Source organism: Oncorhynchus nerka, linkage group LG8, assembly GCF_034236695.1.
Source record: "Oncorhynchus nerka isolate Pitt River linkage group LG8, Oner_Uvic_2.0, whole genome shotgun sequence".
Lineage (NCBI taxonomy): Eukaryota > Metazoa > Chordata > Actinopteri > Salmoniformes > Salmonidae > Oncorhynchus > Oncorhynchus nerka.
In genome coordinates this window covers 5,109,389-5,125,469 of record NC_088403.1, presented here as the reverse complement: position 1 = coordinate 5,125,469, position 16,081 = coordinate 5,109,389, and the positions used below count along the sequence as shown (strand labels likewise).

At 45.0% G+C, this 16,081-nt stretch overlaps 1 protein-coding gene across 1 annotated transcript in view; it reads right to left on the bottom strand.

Annotated features, from left to right (window-relative positions):
• The window catches only part of cpm (carboxypeptidase M), a 111,287-nt gene that overhangs the window by 7,438 nt on the left and 87,768 nt on the right, over positions 1-16,081 (bottom strand). The window contains 6 exon segments of the mRNA XM_065021249.1: positions 4,853-4,914; positions 4,916-4,960; positions 4,963-5,023; positions 7,698-7,854; positions 9,211-9,381; positions 10,740-10,927. Of these exon segments, the coding sequence (XP_064877321.1) occupies positions 4,853-4,914; positions 4,916-4,960; positions 4,963-5,023; positions 7,698-7,854; positions 9,211-9,381; positions 10,740-10,927 (684 nt within the window).

The following is a 16,081-nucleotide window of genomic DNA, read 5'->3' as shown; positions in this document are numbered from 1 at the left end:
CCCACTGTTCCTAGACAGTTAACCCACTGTTCCTAGACCAGTTAACCCACTGTTCAATAGTTGGGTTAACAGACGGGGTGTTCCTAGAACAGTTAACCCACTGTTCCTAGACCAGTTAACCCACTGTTCCTAGAAGTTAACCCACTGTTCCTAGGCCAGTTAACCCACTGTTCCTAGGAGCAGTTAACCCACTGTTCCTAGACAGTTAACCCACTGTTCCTAGAACATTAACCCACTGTTCCTAGAACAGTTAACCCACTGTTCCTAGACCAGTTAACCCACTGTTCCTAGAAGTTAACCCACTGTTCCTAAGCAGTTTAACCCACTGTTCCTAGCCAGTTAACCCACTGTTCCTAGACTGTTAACCCACTGTTCCTAAGGGTATGTCAGTTAAAGAATACTGTTCCTAGGCCTGTTAACCCACTGTTCTGCTAGACAGTTAACCCACTGTTCCTAGAAGTTAACCCACTTATTCCTAGACCAGTTAACCCACTAGTTCCTGACTCAGTTAACCCACTGTTCCTAGACAGTTAACCCACTGTTCCTAGACAGTTAACCCACTGTTCTGAAGTTAACCCACTGTTCCTAGACCAGTTAACCCACTGTTCCTAACATTAACCCACTGTTCCTAGACCAGTTAACCCACTGTTCCTAGACCAGTTAACCCACTGTTCCTAACCAGTTAACCCACTGTTCCTAGACTAACCCATCAAAGTTAACCCACTGTTCCTACACCAGTTAACCCACTGTTCCTAGGCAGTTAACTGAAGTTAAATAATAACCCACTGTTCCTAGACAGTTAACCACTGTTCCTAGACCAGTTAACCCACTAACATCCACCTAGACCAGTTAACCCACTGTTCCTAACCAGTTAACCCACTGTTCCTGAAGTTAACCCACTGTTCCTAGACCAGTTAACCCACTGTTCCTAGACCAGTTAACCCACTGTTCCTAAAGTTAACCCACTGTTCCTAACCAGTTAACCACTGTTCCCAGGATTGAAGATAAGAATTTGTTCTTAACTGACTTGCTTAGTTAAATAAAGATTAAATATATTTTTAAAAATACCTTCCAAAGAAACATAAAGCAGAGCCCTATAAAATCCATTTGATTATTTCTTAAAATATAAATGGGATTTTCTCAAATCCACAACAATGTTTAAACCATATCAGGACTGAATCAAATAAAATGTTACACTCTAACATCCACCGAGGCTGAAGTCAAATAAGTTGGCTAAACAAATGACCCATAAGGTTTCTGATGCATTATAGCCATTACCATATATATTGATTGGTTACTGTTACTACTGTTAGCCAAACACTGTTGCTGTTAGCCTAGGCTTTCTTAGTGTTGGATCCTGTATTTTACATTATAGCCATTACCATATATATGATTGAATATTATCTGCTGGACTTGAATCAAATATGTACATGCAACATAGCTGACTTGAAACATTGTTAACAGTTTCAGGGCCATGGGACTTTCTCATGATGGAAAAATACAGAGTAGCATGAAGACAGGAACTGTTCAATGAGTTGGGAGGGGGCAACATTCAGAGCGGGGTGTTGCGAGAACAAGTGGTCTTTTGTTAGATAACAGGAGCCAGGTGCGAGATAACGGTATGGAGCATGAGAGCCTGGATGTTCTTCACAAGCAACATTTACATCTATCAACAGAAGCGCCAATAATACCCGCCTGAGCGCCTGCAATAGGCTGAGCAAGTTTAAACCACGCCCAGTCTCTACTGTGATAGGCCAACAGACGGGTTGGAACTGTCTATCACAGTATAAAGAATACTGTTTACATACATCCTGTCAGTTCCCTGTTCTGCCCTGCGTGGTATTACAGTGAGCCCGTATATACGAAAGTTGCATTTGCCATTTATTACTTAGCTAATAAAAATACATAGTATAAAATAATGACTCATTGTTATATTTATCCTGATATCAGATTCAAATAATACAAATCTAACATCCACCGGACTGAATCAAATAATACACTCTAACATCCACCGGACTGAATCAAATAATACACTCTAACATCCACGGACTGAATCAAATAATACACTCTAGCATCCACCGGACTGAATCAAATAATACACTCTAACATCCACCGGACTGAATCAAATAATACACTCTAACATCCACCGGACTGAATCAAATAATACACTCTAACATCCACCGGACTGAATCAAATAATACACTCTAACATCCACCGGACTGAATCAAATAATACACTCTAACATCCACCGGACTGAATCAAATAATACACTCTAACATCCACCGGACTGAATCAAATAATACACTCTAACATCCACCGGACTGAATCAAATAATACACTCTAACATCCACCGGACTGAATCAAATAATACACTCTAACATCCACCGGACTGAATCAAATAATACACTCTAACATCCACCGGACTGAATCAAATAATACACTCTAACATCCACCGGACTGAATCAAATAATACACTCTAACATCCACGGACTGAATCAAATAACACTCTAACATCCACCGACTGAATCAAATAATACAAACATCCACCGGACTGAATCAAATAATACACTAACATCCACCGGACTGAATCAAATAATCATGATATAATTCTGCCAGGAAGGCAATAGGCTACTTTGTAGTTAACATTTTAATTGAGAAGGTTTTTCTGTGAAAGCCTTTTTCCATCTACCAGAAGACTGTTGTCGTTTATTAGCATCATCGCTAATAGCTACACCGGAGTGGTAGACGGGAACATACGCAGACTAAATTCTCGATGCCGGTTCAGAAACTTGAAAGAAATACTAATCACTGGACATTCTGTTCTCGTCTTATTATAAACGTGGGCAAATTAATACATTTAGTTGATTTACTACTATATTCCATATATTTTTGAATAGTGTTGAATTCCGTTTTATTGTCTAGTTTCCGTGATTCAGCGTTCTTCGCATCACAGATTTTTAAATCGGACCCTAAACGTTAAAACAGATATGTATGAAAATACCCTCAAATAAAAAAGGTGACATTTTGTACATTCGCCTCATATGAAACATTTTTTTATCTCAAATCCAAAATGCTGGGAGTAATAGAGACAAATTAAACATTTTAGCTTCACCGTCCAAATAAATAACTACCACCCAGATACACAGACCAGTCCCAAATGGCACCCTATTCCCTATATAGTGGAATAGGGCTCTGGTCAAAAGTAGTGCACTACATAGGGAATAGGGTGCCATCTGAGACAGCAGCAGTAGTTGAATAAACCATTCTAAACTATCAGTACTGACCACCAGAATGCTGTCTCACCCTAAAGGTGTAGTAAATGATGCCTGGCAGCAGCAGTAGTTGAATAAACCTAAACTATCTAAACTATCAGTACCAGAAGACTGTTGTCTACCACCAGAGGGTGCTGTCTCACCCTAAACAGGTGTACTACCACCAGTGCTGTCTCACCCTAAAGGTGTAGCAGCAGCAGTAGTTGAATAAACCTAAACTATCAGTACTACCACCAGAGGGTGCTGTCTCACCCTAAAGGTGTAGTTGCCTGGCAGCAGCAGTAGTTGAATAAACCTAAACTATCAGTACTACCACCAGAGGGTGCTGTCTCACCCTAAAGGTGTAGTTGCCTGGCAGCAGCAGTAGTTGAATAAACCTAAACTATCAGTACTACCACCAGAGGGTGCTGTCTCACCCTAAAGGTGTAGTTGCCTGGCAGCAGCAGTAGTTGAATAAACCTAAACTATCAGTACTACCACCAGAGGGTGCTGTCTCACCCTAAAGGTGTAGTTGCCTGGCAGCAGCAGTAGTTGAATAAACCTAAACTATCAGTACTACCACCAGAGGGTGCTGTCTCACCCTAAAGGTGTAGTTGCCTGGCAGCAGCTGAATAAACCTAACCTATCAGTACTACCACCAGAGGGTGCTGTCTCACCCTAAAGGTGTAGTTGCCTGGCAGCAGCAGTAGTTGAATAAACCTAAACTATCAGTACTGAGAGGGTGCTGTCTCACCCTAAAGGTGTAGTTGCCTGGCAGCAGCAGTAGTTGAATAAACCTAAACTATCAGTACTACCACCAGAGGGTGCTGTCTCACCCTAAAGGTGTAGTTGCCTGGCAGCAGCAGTAGTTGAATAAACCTAAACTATCAGTACAACCACCAGGAGGGTGCTGTCTCACCCTAAAGGTGTAGTTGCCTGGCAGCAGCAGTAGTTGAATAAAACCATTCTAAACTATCAGTACTACCACCAGAGGGATGCTTCTCACCCAAAGGTGTAGTTGCCTGGCAGCAGCAGTAGTTGAATAAACCATTTTAAACTAACAGTACTACCACCAGAGGGTGCTGTCTCACCCTAAAGGTTCTAGTTGCCTGGCAGCAGCAGTTTGAATAAACCTAAACTATCAGTACTACCACCAGAGGGTGCTGTCTCACCATCAGGTATGGATTATAGCACCTAAAGGTGTAGTTGCCTCATTTGCAGCAGCAGTAGTTTGAATAAACCTAAATTATCAGTGGACTGGCCAACCAGAGCTCTGTCTCACCCTAAAGGTGGTCTGCCTGCATCATTCAGCTGTTGTAAACCATAATTCATCAGTACTACCACTAGAGGAGTGCTGTCTCACCCTAAAGGTGTAGGCTTGCCTGGCATCACATCTATCTGAATAAGACATAATATCACTATCATCCCCAGTGTTCATTTTCACCCTAAAGGTGCTTTCATTTCAGCTCATCTAATTTGAATAAACATTAAACTATCAGTACTACACCAGAGGGTGCTGTCTCACCCTAAAGGTGTATTCAGCAGGAGTTGAATAAACCTAAACAATCAGTACTACCACCAGAGGGTGCTGTCCACCTCACCCAAAGGAAATAGATCCTGGCAGCAGCAGTCTGTAGTATTCTCCATGGCGGTTAGTTAGACGTTCTGAAGGGACAGAGGTTCTGTCTCCCCCTCCACCTCCACTGTTAGGAATGAGAGCATTCTGCGCCCTATTCTGGTTTCCCTCCACGTCCAACACCTGCCCTTTCACCCTATTCTGTGACACACACACACACAGGACAACAGTCACCCTATTCTGTGTTAACCTCACACAACACAGGACAGAAGGAGAGAAAGACAATCAACACCAATCAAGCCAATTGGTTCTCAATTTATGGTCATCACAAATTGTTAAACAGGTTATCAAAACCATTCTGTGTAAATGGAACAGTTGAACAACGGATGAAATTCTCCAAAACTCCATCAGGTATCGACTGGATTATAGCACATAAAACATTTTACTGGAACAGACAAATAACACCTGAGATTTTGGTACTCAATTTGTCAAATTTCAGTTTTATTTTCTTAAATTCACTCATATGCACATTTTGTAATGGTATCTGATATTTGTAAAAAATATGTGTTAAAATAAAGGAAAGTCTCCCTATTCTGCCTCATTTGCATAAACACACGAGAACAGTTGCATTCTGAATAAATTAACCTAGGTGGAACTGGCCTGCAACCACTATTCTGTGTTTACCTCGACCTGCACAGGAGACAGCATCATTCATTCTGTGTCAAGTTCTGTTGCATAATTCAACATGAGAACAGTCACTAGCAGGATAGCCTCTTAAAGATCAACAGGCTTGGCTCTAGATCACATCTATCTAAACAGAACATGGAATATCACTATCATCCCAGTGTTCATTTTCAGGAAGTTGCTTTCTGTTTTAGCTCATCTAATTTGGAAACATTAAAAAATTCTGTGTTACCTGGACACAACAAAGACTATGAAAGATTCTGTGTTTAAATGAACGTAATCAATCCACAGGAGAACAGTCTCCAAGTATTCTGTGTTAACCTGGACACACACAGGAAATAGTCACCCTATTCTGTGTTTACCTTCGACACAATTGTGCAGGAGAACAGTCAGACGATTCTGTGTTAACCTATTCAGAAAGGAGAACAGTCAGACTCCTTCTGTAACTTAACCTGGACACAAATGAAGCCTTTCAGTCAGACCCTATTCTGTGTTTACCTCGACACAACACAGGAGAACAGTCACCCTATTCTGTGTTTACCTCGACACAACACAGGAGAACAGTCAGACTATTCTGTGTTAACCTCGACACAACACAGGAGAACAGTCACCCTATTCTGTGTTTACCTCGACACAACACAGGAGAACAGTCACCCTATTCTGTGTTTACCTGGACACAACACAGGAGAACAGTCACCCTATTCTGTGTTTACCTGGACACAACACAGGAGAACAGTCACCCTATTCTGTGTTTACCTGGACACAACACAGGAGAACAGTCTCCCTATTCTGTGTTAACCTCGACACAACACAGGAGAACAGTCAGACTATTCTAGAAAAGCTTTTGACTGGACTACAGGGGGAGCTTCTGTTGGTTAATTAATATGATCTTTTAGCCAGGGTCACATTACAGTGGTGATTGTTGTGATGTACGTTGAGGCACCAAGCATCACACGGACTCTCCCTGTGCACTACTTTTGACCAGGGCCCACAACTCAAATGGCACAATATTCCCTATATAGGCCACTACTTTACACCGTGATGACTGACTTGGACCAGGAGTCACCCCAAGGTAGAAGACCGTGATGACTGACTTGGACCAGGAGTCATCCCAGGGTAGAATGTGATGACTGACCGGGACCAGGAGTCACCCCAAGGTAGAAGACCGTGATGACTGACTTGGACCAGGAGTCATCCCAGGGAAGACCGTGATGACTGACCGGGACCAGGAGTCATCCCAGGGAAGACCGTGATGACTGACCCGGACCAGGAGTCATCCCAGGGTAGACCGTGATGACTGACCCGCACCAGGAGTCATCCCAGGGTAGACCGTGATGACTGACCTGGACCAGGAGTCATCCCAGGGTAGAATGTGATGACTGACCTGGACCAGGAGTCATCCCAGGGTAGACCGTGATGACTGACCGGGACCAGGAGTCACCCCAAGGTAGAAGACCGTGATGACTGACCCGGAGTCATCCCAGGGTAGAAGACCGTGATGACTGACCTGGACCAGGAGTCATCCCAGGGTAGAAGACCGTGACGACTGACCTGGACCAGGAGTCATCCCAGGGTAGACCGTGATGACTGACCCGCACCAGGAGTCATCCCAGGGTAGAAGACCGTGATGACTGACCTGGACCAGGAGTATTGATTGATTTGATTGTTTTTACGATAGCCAGCGTGGTACTAACCCACGACAGACAGCGTGGTACTAACCCACGACAGACAGCGTGGTACTAACCCACGATAGACAGCGTGGTACTAACCCACGACAGACAGCGTGGTACTAACCCACGACAGACAGCGTGGTACTAACCCACGATAGACAGCGTGGTACTAACCCACGACAGACAGCGTGGTACTAACCCACGATAGACAGCGTGGTACTAACCCACGATAGAGTGGCACTAACCCACGACAGACAGCGTGGTACTAACCCACGACAGACAGCGTGGTACTAACCCACGACAGACAGCGTGGTACTAACCCACGACAGACAGCGTGGTACTAACCCACGACAGACAGCGTGGTACTAACCCAAGATAGACAGCGTGGTACTAACCCACGACAGACAGCGTGGTACTAACCCAAGATAGACAGCGTGGTACTAACCCACGATAGACAGCGTGGTACTAACCCACGATAGACAGCGTGGTACTAACCCACGATAGACAGAGTGGTACTGACCCAGATGGACCTGTTGCATGTATGCCAGCAGCGCGGCCCGGTTGGCGTCCCAGAGCCCAGGCAGATCACTCTCTGGAGGGAATTTACAACAGGACAGCTCCAAGGTGATCTCTAGACACTGGCCCCACACGTAGTTATAGTCCTGCATCCCTCCTAGGAAACAGATAGAAAAACATGAAACTGAGCCAGACTGGAGCCATAATGGTGCTCGTCACTGTAGTCTATTAGACCAGTATCCTAGGAAACGGATAGAAAAACATGAAACTGAGCCATAATGGAGCTCGTCACTGTAGTCTTTTAGACCAGTATCCTAGGAAACGGATAGAAAAACATGAAACTGAGCCAGACTAGAGCCATAATGGTGCCAGTAGTCTATTAGACCAGTATCCTAGGAAACGGATAGAAAAACATGAAACTGAGCCAGACTGGAGCCATAATGGTGCTCGTCACTGTAGTCTATTAGACCAGTATCCTAGGAAACGGATAGAAAAACATGAAACTGAGCCAGACTGGAGCCATAATGGTGCTCGTCACTGTAGTCTATTAGACCAGTATCCTAGGAAACGGATAGAAAAACATGAAACTGAGCCAGACTGTAGCCATAATGGTGCTCGTCACTGTAGTCTATTAGACCAGTATCCTAGGAAACGGATAGAAAAACATGAAACTGAGCCAGACTGGAGCCATAATGGTGCTCGTCACTGTAGTCTATTAGACCAGTATCCTAGGAAACGGATAGAAAAACATGAAACTGAGCCAGACTGGAGCCATAATGGTGCTCGTCACTGCACCTGTCACCGTAGTCTATTAGACCAGTATCCTAGGAAACGGATAGAAAAACATGAAACTGAGCCAGACTGGAGCCATAATGGTGCTCGTCACTGTAGTCTATTAGACCAGTATCCTAGGAAACGGATAGAAAAACATGAAACTGAGCCAGACTGGAGCCATAATGGTGCTCGTCACTGCACCTGTCACCGTAGTCTATTAGACCAGTATCCTAGGAAACGGATAGAAAAACATGAAACTGAGCCATAATGGAGCCATAATGGTGCTCGTCACTGCACCAGTCACTGTCGTCTATTAGACCAGTTTCTTTTGGGTGAAGGGACATAATGACTGAACGTACATGTGCAGTTCTATATGTATTCTACACTGAGATGATGTGGAACACTCCGGAACATTTACATAAATCTCCCATTGACATCAATGATTGGATGTCTTATCAACTCTAGCTAAATCTTAACCCAATATCTCCAGGGTTGATGACAACACAGTTGACCCAGCGAAAGGTCATGTATGTACAGTCGTGGTCAAAAGTTTTGAGAATGACACAAATATTCATTTTCACAACATGACTGTACGTACACGTGACCTCTAGTATTAGTACTGTAGCGAATTAATCCCGTCGTGGTTTGAACTTTGAACCTGGCGGGGGGCTTGAGACTGTCAACCCAACACCCTTAACTATTACCCCAGATCTGTAAACTGATAGATTCACTGACTGACCTGGTAGAGGGTACCAGTAGTAGCCGTTGGTGATACCCTCCTTAAAGTCCTTGGAGTCGTAACAGTGGTCTCCCTTGTGCATCTGGCTGTGGGTGTAGGAGTAGGTCTTAGCCAGCTGGATCAACACGTCGTTGTCGGGGGAAACACTGGATCCACTCTGCAGCTCACTACCTGTGTGACAACACAACACGTCAACCTATTCCCTATATAGAACACTACTATAGACCAGAGCCCTATTCCCTATGTAGTACACTACTTTAGACCAGAGCCCTATTCCCTATATAGTATACTACTTTAGACCAGAGCCCTATTCCCTATATAGTACACTACTTTAGACCAGAGCCCTATTCCCTATATAGTACACTACTTTAGACCAGAGCCATATTCCCTATATAGTGTACTACTTTAGACCAAGGCCCTGGGCTATTTGGGACACAATGGAGACATAACCAATATTGATGTGATTGACTGATTGGTTGATCTATTGATCTCTTGACAGGGACACCTGTTGTTACTCTGTAGTCATTCCAGTAGTCTCTATACTAGACACCTGTTGTTACTCTGTAGTCATTCTAGTAGTCTCTATATTAGACACCTGTTGTTACTCTGTAGTCATTCTAGTAGTCTCTATATTAGACACCTGTTGTTACTCTACTCTGTAGTCATTCTAGTAGTCTCTATATTAGACACCTGTTCTTACTCTGTAGTCATTCTAGTAGTCTCTATATTAGACACCTGTTGTTACTCTCTGTAGTCATTCTAGTAGTCTCTATATTAGACACCTGTGTTACTCTACTCTGTAGTCATTCTAGTAGTCTCTATATTAGACACCTGTTGTTACTCTGTAGTCATTCTAGTAGTCTCTATATTAGACACCTGTTGGTACTCTACTCTGTAGTCATTCTAGTAGTCTCTATATTAGACACCTGTTGTTACTCTGTAGTCATTCTAGTAGTCTCTATATTAGACACCTGTTGTTACTCTGTAGTCATTCTAGTAGTCTCTATATTAGACACCTGTTGTTACTCTACTCTGTAGTCATTCTAGTAGTCTCTATATTAGACACCTGTTGTTACTCTGTAGTCATTCTAGTAGTCTCTATATTAGACACCTGTTGTTACTCTACTCTGTAGTCATTCTAGTAGTCTCTATATTAGACACCTGTTGTTACTCTGTAGTCATTCTAGTAGTCTCTATATTAGACACCTGTTGTTACTCTACTCTGTAGTCATTCTAGTAGTCTCTATATTAGACACCTGTTGGTACTCTACTCTGTGGTCATTCTAGTAGTCTCTATATTAGACACCTGTTACTCTACTCTGTAGTCATTCTAGTAGTCTCTATATTAGACACCTGTTATTACTCTACTCTGTAGTCATTCTAGTAGTCTCTATATTAGACACCTGTTGGTACTCTGTAGTCATTCTAGTAGTCTCTATATTAGACACATGTTGTTACTATGTAGTCATTCTAGTCTTCTCTATATTGGGATCACTCAGCCTCTCTCTCTCTTTCTGTGTGTAAAGTACCTCCATTGCTGTTGTCGTAGGGGTAGCTGGCCACCACAGCCCCACCGTGCAGGTTGGCCGACAGGACGAAGCTCTCAGTCTTCAGCCAGTCCATAATGGCTCTCACCTCCATCTCTCTCATTCCACTCTCCTTCTTAGAGAAGGCATCTGGGAAGTTTCTGTTCAGATCGATGCCGTTCTTATTGAACCTGTCAGGGAACCATATGACAAAATACAGAATATTAAGTTCACTAGGTACCGACCAAATAAAATACAATTTAATTTGTCACATGCGCCGAATACAACAGGTGTAGGTAGACCTTAGTGAAATGCTGAATACAACAGGTGTAGGTAGACCTTAGTGAAATGCTGAATACAACAGGTGTAGGTAGACCTTAGTGAAATGCTGAATACAACAGGTGTAGGTAGACCTTAGTGAAATGCTTCCTTACAAGCCCTTAACCAACAATGCAGTTAAGAAAATACCAACTACAAATAAGTAAGAGATAAGAATAACAAATAATTAAATAGCAGCAGTAAATAACAATAGTGGAGCGAAATACAGGGGGTACCGGTACAGAGTCAATGTGGAGGCTATATACAGGGGGTACCGGTACAGAGTCAATGTGGAGGCTATATACAGGGGGTACCGGTACAGAGTCAATGTGGAGGCTATATACAGGGGGTACTGGTACAGAGTCAATGTGGAGGCTATATACAGGGGTTACAGAGTCAATGTGGAGGCTATATACAGGGGGTACCAGTACAGAGTCAATGTGGAGGCTATATAAGTACCGGTCAGAGTCAATGGGAGGCTATATACCGGTAGAGTCAATGTGGAGGCTATATACAGGGGTACCAGTACAGAGTCAATGTGGAGGCTATATACAGGGGTACCGGTAGAGTCAATGTGGAGGCTATATACAGGGGGTACCAGGTACAGAGTCAATGTGGAGGCTATATACAGGGGGTACCAGTACAGAGTCAATCAATGTGGAGGCTATATACAGGGGGTACCGGTACAGAGTCAATGTGGAGGCTATATACAGGGGGTACTGGTACAGAGTCAATGTGGAGACTATATACAGGGGGTACCAGTACAGAGTCAATGTGGAGGCTATATACAGGGGTACCGGTACAGAGTCAATGTGGAGGCTATATACAGGGGGTACCACAGAGTCAATGTGGAGGCTATATACAGGGGGTACTGGTACAGAGTCAATGTGGAGGCTATATACAGGGGGTACTGGTACTGAGTCAATGTGGAGACTATATACAGGGGGTACTGGTACTGAGTCAATGTGGAGGCTATATACAGGGGGTACCGGTACAGAGTCAATGTGGAGACTATATACATGGGGTACCGGTACAGAGTCAATGTGGAGGCTATATACAGGGGGTACTGGTACTGAGTCAATGTGGAGACTATATACAGGGGGTACTGGTACAGAGTCAATGTGGAGGCTATATACAGGGGGTACCGGTACAGAGTCAATGTGGAGGCTATATACAGGGGGTACCGGTACAGAGTCAATGTGGAGACTATATACAGGGGGTACTGGTACAGAGTCAATGTGGAGGCTATATACAGGGGGTACCGGTACAGAGTCAATGTGGAGGCTATATACAGGGGGTACCGGTACAGAGTCAATGTGGAGGCTATATACAGGGGGGCTACAGGGGGTACCGGTACAGAGTCAATGTGGAGGCTATATACAGGGGGTACACAGAGTCAATGGGCTATATACAGGGGGTACTGGTACAGAGTCAATGAGTCAATGTGGAGGCTATATACAGGGGGTACCGGTACAGAGTCAATGTGGAGGCTATATACAGGGGTACCGGTACAGAGTCAATGTGGAGGCTATATACAGGGGTACCGGTACAGAGTCAATGTGGAGGCTATATACAGGGGTACTGGTACTGAGTCAATGTGGAGACTACAGAGTCAATGTGGAGGCTATATACAGGGGGTACCGGTACAGAGTCAATGTGGAGGCTATATACAGGGGGTACCGGTACAGAGTCAATGTGGAGGCTATATACAGGGGGGGGGTACTGGTAGTCAATGTGGAGGCTATATACAGGGGTACTGGTACAGAGTCAATGTGGAGGCTATATACAGGGGGTACCGGTACAGAGTCAATGTGGAGGCTATATACAGGGGGTATATACAGGGGTACTGGTACAGAGTCAATGTGGAGGCTATATACAGGGGGTACTGGTACAGAGTCAATGTGGAGGCTATATACAGGGGGTACCGGTACAGAGTCAATGTGGAGGCTATATACAGGGGGTACCAGTACAGAGTCAATGTGGAGGCTATATACAGGGGGTACCGTACAGAGTCAATGTGGAGGCTATATACAGGGGGTACCAGTACAGAGTCAATGTGGAGGCAATGTGGAGGCTATATACAGGGTGTACCTGAGTACAGAGTCAATGTGGAGGCTATATACAGGGGGTACCGGTACAGAGTCAATGTGGAGGCTATATACAGGGGGTACCGGTACAGAGTCAATGTGGAGGCTATATACAGGGGGTACTGGTACAGAGTCAATGTGGAGGCTATATACAGGGGGTACCGGTACAGAGTCAATGTGGAGGCTATATACAGGGGTACCAGTACAGAGTCAATGTGGAGGCTATATACAGGGGGTACCAGTACAGAATCAATGTGGCGGCTATATACAAGGGGTACCGGTACAGAGTCAATGTGGAGGCTATATACAGGGGGTACCGGTACAGAGTCAATGTGGAGGCTATATACAGGGGGTACCGGTACAGAGTCAATGTGGAGGCTATATACAGGGGGTACTGGTACAGAGTCAATGTGGAGGCTATATACAGGGGGTACCGGTACAGAGTCAATGTGGAGGCTATATACAGGGGGTACCGGTACAGAGTCAATGTGGAGGCTATATACAGGGGGTACCGGTACAGAGTCAATGTGGAGGCTATATACAGGGGGTACCGGTACAGAGTCAGTGTGTGGGGGCACCGGTGTCGAGGTAATGGAGGTAATATGTACATGTAGGTAGAGTTATTAAAGTGACTATGCATAGATAATAACAGAAAGTAGCAGCAGTTTAAAATGGGGGAGGGGGGGCAATGCAAATAGTCTGGGTTGCCATTTGATTAGCTGTTCAGGAGTCTTATCGCTTGGGGGTAGAAGCTATTAAGGAGCCTTGTGGACCTAGACTTGGCGCTCAGGTACCACTTGCTGTGCGGTAGCAGAGAGAACAGTCTATGACTAGGGTGGCTGGAGTCTGACCATTTTTAGGGCCTTCCTCTGACACCGCCTGGTATAGAGGTCCTGGATGGCAGGAAGCTTGGCCCCGGTGATGATCTGGACCGTATGCACTTCCCTCTGTAGTGCTTTGCGGTCGGTGGCAGAGCAGTTGCCTTACCAGGCAGTGATGACACCGGTCAGGATGCTCTCGATGGTGCAGCTGTAGAACCTTTTGAGGATCTGAGGACTCATGACAAATCTTTTCAGTCTCCTGAGGGGGAATAGGTTCAGTCGTTCCCTCTTCACGACTGTCTTGTTGTGCTTGGACCATGTTAGTTTGTTGGTGATGTGGACACCAAGGAACATGAAACTTTCAACTTGCTCCACTGCAGCCTCGTCGATGAGAATGGAGGCGTGCTCGGTCCTCTTTTTCCTGTAGTCCACAATCATCTCCTTTGTCTTGATCACATTGAGGGAGAGGTTGTTGTCCTGGCACCACACGGTCAGGTCTCTGACCTCCTCCCAATAGTCTCATAGCTGTTGGTGGTCAGGCCTACCACTGTTGTGTCATCAGCAAACTTAATGATGGTGTTGGAGTTGTGCCTGGCCGTGCAGTCGTGCGTGAAAAGGGAGTACAGGAGGGGACTGAGCACGCACCCCTTGAGGGACTCCCGTGTTGAGGACCAGCGTGGCGGATGTGTCGTTACCTACCCTTACCACCTGGGGGTGGCCCGTCAGGAAGTCCAGGATCCAGTTACAGAGGGAGGTGTTTAGTCCCAGGGTCCTTATCTTAGTGATGAGCTTTGAGGGCACTATGGTGTTGAACGCTGAGCTGTAGTCAATCAATAGCATTCTCAGATAGGTGTTCCTTTTGTCCAGGTGGGAAAGGGCAGTGTGAAGTGCAATAAAGATTGCATCATCTGTGGATCTGTTGGTGCAGTATGCAGATTGGAGTGGGTCTAGGGTTTCTGGGATAATGGCGTTGATGTGAGCCATGACCAGCCTTTCAAAGCATTTCATGGCTGCAGACGTGAGTGCTACAGGGTCGGTAGTAATTAAGGCAGGTTACCTTAGTGTTCTTCGGCACAGGGACTATGGTGGTCTGCTTGAAACACGTTGGTATTACAGACAGGGAGAGGTTAAAAATGTCAGTGAAGACACTAGCCAGTTGGTCAGCGCATGCTCGGAGTACACGTCCTGGTAATCCATCTGGCCCTGCGGTCTTGAATGTTGACCTGTTGAAAAGGTCTTAATCACATCGGATGCCAGAGAGCATGATCACACAGTCATCCGGAACAGCTGATGCTCTCATGCATGTTACTTGCCTCGAAGCGAGCATAGAAGTTATTTAGCTTGTCTGGTAGGATCGTGTCACTGGGCAGCTCTTGGCTGTGCTTCCCTTTGTAGTCTGTAATAGTTTGCAGGCCCTGCCACATCTGACGAGCGTTGGAGCCGGTGTAGTATGATTCAATCTTAGTCCTGTATTGAGGCTTTGCCTGTTTGATGGTTCGTCGGAGGGCATAGCGGGATTTCTTGTAAGCTTCCGGGTTAGAGTCCCGCTCCTTGAAAGCGGCAGCTCTACCCTTTAGCTCAGTGCAAATGTTCCCTGTAATCCATGGTTTCTGGTTGGGGTATATGTATATACATATATATATATATATATGTATGTACAGTCACTGTGGGGACGACGTCCTCGATGCACTTATTGATGAAGCCAGTGACTGATGTGGTGTACTCCTCAATGCCATCGGAAGAATCCTGGAACATATTCCAGTCTGTGCTAGCAAAACAGTCCTGTAGTTTAGCATCTGCTTTCATCTGACCACTTTTTTTTATAGACAGAGTCACTGGTGCTTCCTGCTTTAATTTTCGCTTGTAAGCAGGATAGAAGTATGGTCAGATTTACCAAATGGAGGGCGAGGGAGAGCTTTGTATGCGTCTCTGTGTGTGGAGTAAAGGTGGTCTAGAATTGTTTCCCTCTGGTTGCACATTTAACATGCTGATAGAAATGAGGTAAAACTGATTTAAGTTTCCCTGCATTAAAGTCCCCGGCCACTAGGAGCGCAGCCTCTGGATGAGCGTTTTCCTGTTTGCTCATGGCGGTATACAGCTCATTGAGTGTGGTTTTAGT